The sequence below is a fragment of the Perognathus longimembris genome, chromosome 3, assembly GCF_023159225.1.
Source record: "Perognathus longimembris pacificus isolate PPM17 chromosome 3, ASM2315922v1, whole genome shotgun sequence".
In the NCBI taxonomy this organism is placed as follows: Eukaryota; Metazoa; Chordata; class Mammalia; order Rodentia; family Heteromyidae; genus Perognathus; species Perognathus longimembris.
This window is the reverse complement of record NC_063163.1, coordinates 90,259,757-90,268,625: the sequence shown is the minus strand read 5'-3', so window position 1 is coordinate 90,268,625 and position 8,869 is coordinate 90,259,757. Positions and strand designations below refer to the sequence as shown.

General features: G+C 50.2%; 1 protein-coding gene across 4 annotated transcripts in view; it reads right to left on the bottom strand.

The window, feature by feature from the left end:
* Positions 1-7,822: 7,822 nt before the first annotated feature.
* The window catches only part of LOC125349230 (splicing factor SWAP), a 56,042-nt gene continuing 54,995 nt past the window's right edge, over positions 7,823-8,869 (bottom strand). For all 4 annotated transcript variants that reach the window (XM_048343159.1, XM_048343160.1, XM_048343161.1 and 1 more), the window contains 2 exons: positions 8,450-8,522; positions 7,823-8,180 (listed from right to left, as the gene is read on the bottom strand). In XM_048343159.1, the coding sequence (XP_048199116.1) occupies positions 8,115-8,180; positions 8,450-8,522 (139 nt within the window). In that variant the 3' untranslated portion in view covers positions 7,823-8,114. The remainder of the gene's footprint in view (positions 8,181-8,449; positions 8,523-8,869) is intronic.

Here is an 8,869-nt window from a genome sequence, read left to right as displayed (position 1 = left end):
AACATTGGAGGGAGGATCTGGGGGGAATGTGGGAGGGGGAGCATGTGGGTGGGAGGAACATGGGAGGGGGTGTGTGGGAGGGGTGAGATCATAGGAGCGTGGGAGGGGGGAGAACAACCGAGTCTGGACTAGCTTGGCTGGGATGGGGTTCTGGCCCTGGTTGAAGGACGGTGGGTGGGAAGGGAGTGGGGTTCTCGTCCTGGTTGCAAGGGGATGTGGGGGGTGGGAAGAGGATGGCGGTTTTGAGCTTAGGCCCTAGGTCCTCACCCCCTTTCACTCCTGCAGTTAGCCAAGGTTGGGCCAGCTCTGCCTCCTAGCCTGGCCCAGGAAGGGAAACATGGCTAGTTCCCAGTTGTTGGGAGCAGAGAAAGGGTCTGGCTCCCGTTCTGTGCTTACTCGTACAAAATTTCCCTTCTCACAATTTTGATGACATAGAAGCCATGCAGAAGCAGGCCTAGAGGGATGAAGTAGTCTGCAGTTGGTGGCAGGGCTTGGCTCAGCACCCCAGCAGGGGACCAGTGGGCTGTGGGCAGATCTCTTGCTAGCTTCTCCACTCACCCTGCTGTCAGGGTTGCACTGGCCTTTCACTGGACCCAGGAGACAGGATTCAGCCAGTGGGGCCTTGGCATACTCTCTCCGGGCCGCTCAGAGCCTGGGTACCCCTCAGAGACAAGGCATTCGTGACCATCCAGGTCCTGGGGTGCCCTGGCTGGCAGTCACCTTTCCCAGGCATGCCCTAACTTGTGGTCATTCTTGTTAGGCCAACCGGTGCCACTGTATACCAGCTCCGGCCAAGGAAAGGGAATGGACAGACTAACACCCTCCTTGGTTCTGTCCTGGCCCAGGGTCTGGCCAGGAGACACAGGCAAGGATGGTGGGCAGCAGAGGTGAGGGGCAGTGAAGAGCTTTCAGCATCATGGAGACATCTTTTCTCTCCCCCAGAAACAGTTAAAAATTAGCAAAAATGAGAAAAAGGGCAACCCAGGTTCATTGGAGAGTTGTCTCCAAGACAAGCTCCTGAGATCAGGCCTCTTGGCATCTGTGCTCTGCCAGGCTCTGGCTAGGCACTGGACTGCAGGGACAAGGGGGCCTGGCCAGGCCCCTGCATGCTGGCTGACTCGTGATGCTAGCAGGGTATGGGATACAGAATGGGTCAATCAGAGCCCCTAGCAAGTGAATGAAGACCCTGGCATCTCAAGTTCAGCCTGTGGACTGAGTTGAGGATTTTTTTCTTTTCTGGTTCTGGGGCTTGAACTCGGCCTGGACACTGTCCCTGAGCTTCTTTTGCTCAAGGTGAGCACTCTACCACTTGAAACACAGTGCCACTTCCAGCTTTCTTGAGTAGTTTACTGGACATAAGAGTCTCACGGACTTTCCTGCCCGGGCTAGCTTTGAAATCATGACCCTCAGATCTCAGCCTCCTGAGTAGCTAGGATTACAGGCATGAGCCACTGATGCCTGGCACTGAGTTGAGGATCTTGACAAGAGAGAAGCTTGTGTGGTTGTGGTCTGGCTTCCAGGTCTTCAACTTCCCTTTGGGGGAGTTTTCCTGCATACAACAGACATTTTTTTTTAAAGATCCCAAGCATGCTGGGGTCTTAGCAGTATAAATATCTTGTTATTTTATGAACTCAAGGCCTAGACACTATTTCTGAGCTTTTTTGTTTAAGAGTGACACTATCACTTGAGCCACAGCTCCACTTCTGGCTTGTTTGTGGTTAATGGGAGATAAGTCTCACTGACTTTCCTGCCTGGGATGGCTTTGAACCATGGTCCTCAGATCTCAGCCTCCTGAATAGCTGGGATTACAGGTGTGAGCCACTGGTGCCCAGCTGGAAACTTATTTTTTGTGAATTCTGGAGGCTGGAGTCCTGGGTTGAGGTCAGCAGTGCACAGCTCTTGGCACAGAGACTTCTGTGGACTCCCATAGTCCTTTGTGTCCCACTCTCCTCACAAGGACACTGGTCCTGCTGGCTTGGGGTTCATGTTGACTCTACCATAGTCACCCCCCAACCCTCTAGGCAGCAGAGCCACCATTTCTGAGCATGCTAGGTCCCTAAGAAACACCCAGCCCCCTGACCATGGGACCCCCCCCCCCCCACCATGTTCAGGTTAGCTGGCCTGGAGCTGTTGCAGCCAGGCCCAGAGTCACATTAAAACAAAATGAGACAAATCCTTAATTCTGTTCACTGACTGGGTAACAGGACACGCTTCTCCTTTCTCCATTTATCCCTCTTCTAACCCACTTTACTAAAATAAATCCTTGCTATAACTTAAAAAGAAAATGAGCCAGATGCCAGTGGCTCATTCCTATAACCCTAGTACTTAGAAGGCTGGAGTCTGGAAGATCACCTTGTTTACTTATTTTGTTTTTGTTGCCAGTCCTGGGGTGTGGACTCAGGGCCTGAGCACTGTCCCTGGCTTCTTTTTGCTCCAGGCTAGCACTCCACCACTTGAGCCACAGCACCACTTCTGGCTTTTTCTATATATGTGGTGCTGAGGAATCGAACCCAGGGCTTCATGTATACGAGGTGAGCACTTTACCATATTCCCAACCCTGTGGAAGATCACCTTGAAGCCAGCCTGGGCGTGGGTCTCTACAGCTAACCAGCAAAAAGCTGGAAGTAGAGCTGTGGCCCAAGGGGTAGAGTGCCAACCTTGACACAAAAAGCTGAGCAAGAGCTCAAGGCCTTGAGTTCAGGCCCAGGACTGGCATGCACCCACATGCACCTATACACACACACACACACACACACACACACACACACACACACAATCAACCTTAGGGTGGGAATATGGCCTAGTGGTAAAGTGCTCGCCTCGTATACATGAAGCTCTGGGTTCAATTCCTCAGCACCACATATATAGAAAAGGTCAGAAATGGCGCTGTGGCTCAAGTGGCAGAGTGCTAGCCTTGAGCAAAAAAAAAAAAAAAGAAGCCTGGGACAGTGCTCAGGCCTTGAGTGCAGGCCCCAGGATTGGCAACAAAAACAAATAAATGAAACAAAAAACCTCAGAGCTGCAAGTGGCAGAGTACCAGCCTTGAGCAAAAAGAGTCCAAGGTCCAGGACTGGCCAAAAAAAGAAAGAAAGAAAGAAAGAAAGAAACAAACAAACCAATCAAACAAACAGACAAGGAAAAAGAAAAAAAGTACGAGTTCACATGGCGTGTTGAAAATAATTAAAACAGTGCTATTAAAAAAAAATAAAAAAACCCTCAAAGCTGAGTTTGAAGCCAGCTTTGGCAAAAAAAAAAAAAAAAAGAAAAAGAAAGAAAAAAACCAACACAAAAAACCATGAGACTCCACCTCCAAAGTACGAGCAAAAACGTCAGGTTGGAGGAATGGCTCAAGTGGTAGATCACCACCCAAGCAAGCAAACCAGCCTTGAGTTCAAAGCCCTGTATGTAAAAAAAAAAAAAAAAAAAAAAAAAAAAAAATCCCTATATGCTAATAAAAATTTAAAAGAATTTCCTTAATTTTTTTTTAAAAGAGAAAATGGTTCCATGGAAAAGATTCATGGTCACCTGCTAGCCAGAAGCAGGACTCTGGGCTTCTCCTCCCGTGTGGCCAGTTCCCCAGAGATAAGCAGTTCAAGTGGGGAAATAGGGACCATGGTTCCAGGCATAAGAGGCTGGGGGCAATGAAGGCCCAAGCATTGGGAGTTCCAGTGTAGGAGGCTCCAGACATGGTTAATTCAGGGACTCAGAACTCAGATGTCCACAGGACCTTTGCACCCACTATGCCTGTGCTTGGGGTGGTCTTACTTCTGCCACCTTGTTCCTTTTGTGGATGATCCTTGCCACACCCTTTCTAAAGACTTTCCTCAGGAGGCTGGGAATATGGCCTAGTGGCAAGAGTGCTTGCCTGGTATACATGAAGCCCTAGGTTCAATTCCTCAGCACCACGTATATAGAAAGTGGCCAGAAGTGGTGCTGTAGCTCAAGTGGTAGAATGCTAGCCTTTAGCAAAAAGAAGCCAGGGATAGTGCTCAGGCCCTGAGTCTAAGCTCCACCACTGGCAAAAACCTCCACCAAAAAAACAACAAAAAAACTTTCCTCACCAGTGGTACTGCCCTGCACTCCAAGTAATTCTCTATCCACCGCCCATTCTGCTGTCTCATGGGGCAGCAACCACTGCTGTCCTGTTCACACAGCAGGCCAGCACCAGATCCAACCCCAGAGCAAGGGCCTGAATCACCATCATCCACCCAATGGACTTAGCTTGTAGTGAGCCGCCCCCTTTATTTACCCCTCTTGGGCCCACAAAGAGTACAACTTGGTGACCACAAGCCTTCTATTCCAAACACCTGCACTGCTGCTCAGGGTGACTGCAGTCCTGCAAGCTATTAGCTGTGTCAGGCTCACCCACTGGTCACTTCTTGGGCCACCTTATGCCTGATGACCTCCATGGGGCCTGAGCACTGGCACAGGAAGAGCAACGAGGGCCATCAGGCTGTGACCAAGGCCTGTGGGACACTGGGACTGGCACTAAGGCTAGAGAATTGAACTGTTATCTGCTGAGGTCCTTCGGCCCTACCAAAATAGGAACAGTTGGTAGGCCAAATGAAGGTCTTCTAGGGCTAGCAATCCTGGGCCTTTGAGTATTCAAAGCCTAGGGGTTGGACTGGCAGAGCCAAAGCTCTTAGCTTTAAGCCCTGAGAGTTGGGGGCCATTACCCCAGCTTTAAAAAAAAATTATTTATTAATTAAACAATTTTTTTGACAAGGTGTTGTACAAAAAGTGTACAGTTACATAGTAGGGCAGTGTCTACATTTCTTGTGACATCTTATACCCTGTTTTTCTTTCCCTTCCCTAGGTCAGATAGACATATATACAATACACAATGTACCAAGAACATATACAGTATCCACGTGGCCTATGCCAAAGAAAATTCACCTAGGGCTTTAAATGTAATGTCGACAATAGACAATATGTCGACAGTAGTCTTATATGAACATACATACATAGTTTTTGAGCTATTGTGTTCCACTGAGAGGTCAATTTTTGACCTTTATATGTTGAGTAGTTGTTTGGTTTTAGTTACGTAATGTTTGGTCGCTGACCCAATTCTGTGGGAAATACCATTTGACAAGAAGTTTTTGGTTTCACAGACCTGGTCTCTACTGTCTCCCCACCACCCCATCTTAACAGTCATATATCAGGGAGATCATGCCCCTTTGTTTTCTGTGTTCTAGGCTTGTCTCGCTCAACATTATTTGTTCAAGTTCTGACCATTTCCCTGCGAATAACAATATTTCACCATTTCTAATTGCTATGTAGCATTCCATTGTGTATAGGTACCATATTTTTTGGGTCCATTCATCTGTGCAGGCATTGCCCCAGCTTTAGCAGGCAGTTACTGTAAATACACACACAGCAGCTCCCATACTCGGTACCTATTACAATCCGGGGCTTGCAGCAGCAGGTAGCACTTGTTAGTGTTGCATCTCCTTCCTGCCTCTGGTGATGGAAGCCTCAGCTTCGCTGCAGGCAGTGAGTGTTGTAGCACTTGTGTCCAGGGTGTCTGGGACTCTGAGTGCTTGTCAGCTCCCTGGACCTCTTCCAGTAGCCAGTGTCTGCAGCTTCCTCCCTCTGGCTCTTCTCAGCCTCTGCTTCTTCCAGTCTTGGTACTCCACTTTTGTTCACCTTCTAGTTTTGCTATCTCAGACAGGCTCTGGAACTCTTCAAAGCTTCATTACTAACTACTGCTGTCGTCACGGTAGCCGTTGTCACTTCTGCCACTAGCTCAGCCTCTCTACTAATGAAGAAGCTCAGAGAAGACCACTGGAGAGAATATTTTATTGGGTTTAATGTTGCAACTGCAAAGCAATACAGGAGGGCATATCCCAGTCCAGCCTCAGGGTGGGGCAGCCGGCTTACATAGCAGAAAGGGGGCAGGGTAATGCTGTTTCTGCCAATCACAGGAGGCCATGCAAATGAAGGCTGGATGTGTGCCTATCACAGGCCTTTTGCCGGGCTACTAGGGGATGGGCTCCTCCTCTGGCCTGGGTGGAAGTGGCATCAGGGCCACCTAGAGCTCACTGAGGCTTGTGATGGGAAATGTCTGGGACTGGAAGTTTGTAATGGTCATGGCCAGAACAGGGTCTTTCAGAGCTGTGCTCCAGCAGCAAGCAGCTGTGGTTGTCATCTAGTTCTGAGTTACTAGCAGCTGGGATGCCAGCAGTGGTCTGTCTGCCTGGTTGTTAGTCCTTTGTTCAAGGAGGTCATGACACCAAGCAAGGCCGGAGTCAAACTGCCCTAACATCCCACATATTAGCTTAAAGGAAAACTAAACATTAAAAGGAGTGCTTATGATGAAGGCCTGACTTTAACACCTAGTTCCAAAGTGGTATGGGCTTGCTGAGCACACACATATCTGAGGCTGGGCCCCACATGCAGTGAGGAGGCCACGGGTGGCAGAGAGACCATCTCTGGATACCTTGAGCCCATGGTTGCACAAAGTTCACCCTCCTAGGAGCGGAGGCAAAACAGGCAGGACACCAATAGGGTCCCATGGTAGAGTCTGGCCACTGCAAATTTGTTTCTGCTTTGGCACAATTCGCTGCTGTACCCCAAAGGGAACCCAGGTTATTTCAAGTTGGTGAGATGGTCACCTGGGCATCATTTCCACCTCAGTCTCAAGCCCCACAAGATGTGTTCAGAGGGAAGACAGAGGCCTCAGTTCAGCAGTGAGGGGCTTCCTAATGCATATTAGCCCTCCATTCAGATGCCTGATGTTCCTGCTTTCCCAAGCTGCCCCTGCTGAATAGTTAATGAACTTGTAATTAAAGCAACTTTTCACATCACTGAAGTCAGCTGACCTGCTCTGGAGGTTCAGGGAACCAGGCTCCAGCACTGTCCCAGACTTGCAGGATAGCAGTCTATGACCTGGCTCCAGGGCTTTCTGATGCCCATGGTGGTTTCAGCGAAGGGTGGGTCCAGCCAGGGGTATGTGTGCAGCCACTGGCACTCAGGCACACAGTGGGTATGTGCTGTTTACTGGATGGGTAGAGTTCTAGGCTCTTCCTGAAGTGCTTTGCTCAGGCCCCTGTCCCCTGCAGGCTTGGGGGAAAGAACAAGGGTGCGGTGGCTCCTTATGAAGCATCGTGGTGCAAAGAGGACCCTAGACTGCTGTGGGTGGACAGGCCCGCTTGCTCCTCTGTGCTGAGCCCCTCCTCCGGGGCTCTGACCTCTCCACCTGTCCAGGCCCACTTGCCCCTCTGTGCTGAGCCCCTCACCGGCCCCTTCTCTACCTATCTGGCCTACAACAGCCTCTGGTGTGGGAGCCCCTCAACCAGAGCTGGGTCTGCCACATGGGCTGACCTGAAGCAAAATCTGGCCCTGGCAGTGAAGGGCCCCAAATGAGCCATGTTCCTCATGTTGGGACTAAAGCACTGCTCTGGCGCTGGGTCCTGGTAGGCCAGCACTTATCTGGGAGTCAGGATCACGGGACCACTGAGGTCAGAGGCTTTGACAGCTAGAATCCCAATGGACCTGTAGGAGTTCCAAGGCAGATGACTACTAGGACTGCAACCACAGCTCCTGCAGAGCCAACTGCACCGGCAGCAGGGCCAGGCAGCCACATTCCACGTCATCCAGCACCAGCAGGAGTACCAGCCTGCAGGACAAGGGCCACAAGGCTGCCTGCAGTGGGGCGAGGGCACAGGAGGCCCAAGTGGGATGGACCATGCCCTTCTACCTATGCCAGGCCAGAGGCCGCACTACTGAAGTGTCCAGACCTATAAGTCCAACTGCAGGCAACATGTGATAGAGAGAGCCACAGGCAAAGCAGGAAGTGACCCCAAGGCTGTTAGCTAGAAAAGAGCTTTCTTCCCATTTTATTTGATAATACATCTCCACAGAAACATGATATTATTTACAAATATACAGTTAAGAGATTGCTGGTCAAAAATCTTAAACTGAAAATATCATCAAAAATTTACAAAAGCCACCGACGGTCGCAGGGAGTCTGGAGGAGAATCCAGATGGCTGTGAGGTGGTCTGCAGGCGCAGCTGCCCTGCCCTGGTCTGTGCCCAGAGTCCTGGAGCTGCGGCCCCACGAGCAGAGGGGGAGCGATGCCCCACGCAGGACTGGTGCCCGGGGTGAGTGCGCCTCAGGATGCGCTGGTTTGCAGGTTTTTGGAAGCTGCGAGCATTGCTCTTACTTTGGCCATGAGATCCTATGCAGTGAGACATGGAGGGAAGTCTGTGAGCTGTAGAGGAGGCTGATTCCTGGCCCTTGCGGGGCCTTCCTGCTGGCAGACTAGACCTGGCTTGGTAGTGGGCAGATGGCATGCGTTTGTGTCTAAGTCACCACCCTGGCCTCGTTCTAAGCCTCCCATGGTACGAATTCACATGGCCCATGGGCACAGGGCCAGTACCAGCCATAACCAGACCCCTCATAGAACACGACAAGAGAAGGGACAGACAGACACCACATGGACAGTACCTGAGTTATTTTGCTCTGCACAGAAGAAACGATTGCTGAAGAGATCTGGCCATCTTTTTCCTGAGAAACGCCCCTGATGCAAAAAAAGGACAGAGGCTTAAGCATACCCCAAATCTGGTCAGACAGTGATTGAAAGTATCCACACCCCAGCCTTCCCCAACCAGAAACACTGTATTTGTTCCCAGGAACTGAAAAGCAGCATATGCATCATAATCATATATTTTATGTTATACCCACTCCAAGTTATTTTGTAAGATGACCCTAGCTCAAAATTTGTCTTCATATCATTACGTTTTTTGGGGTGGGTGGGTGTAGATGGGTTGTGGGGCTTAAACTCAGGGCCTAGGTACTATCCTTGAGCTCTTTTTACTCAAGGTTAGTGCTCTACGGAGCCAAAGTGCCATTTCTGGTTTTCTGGTG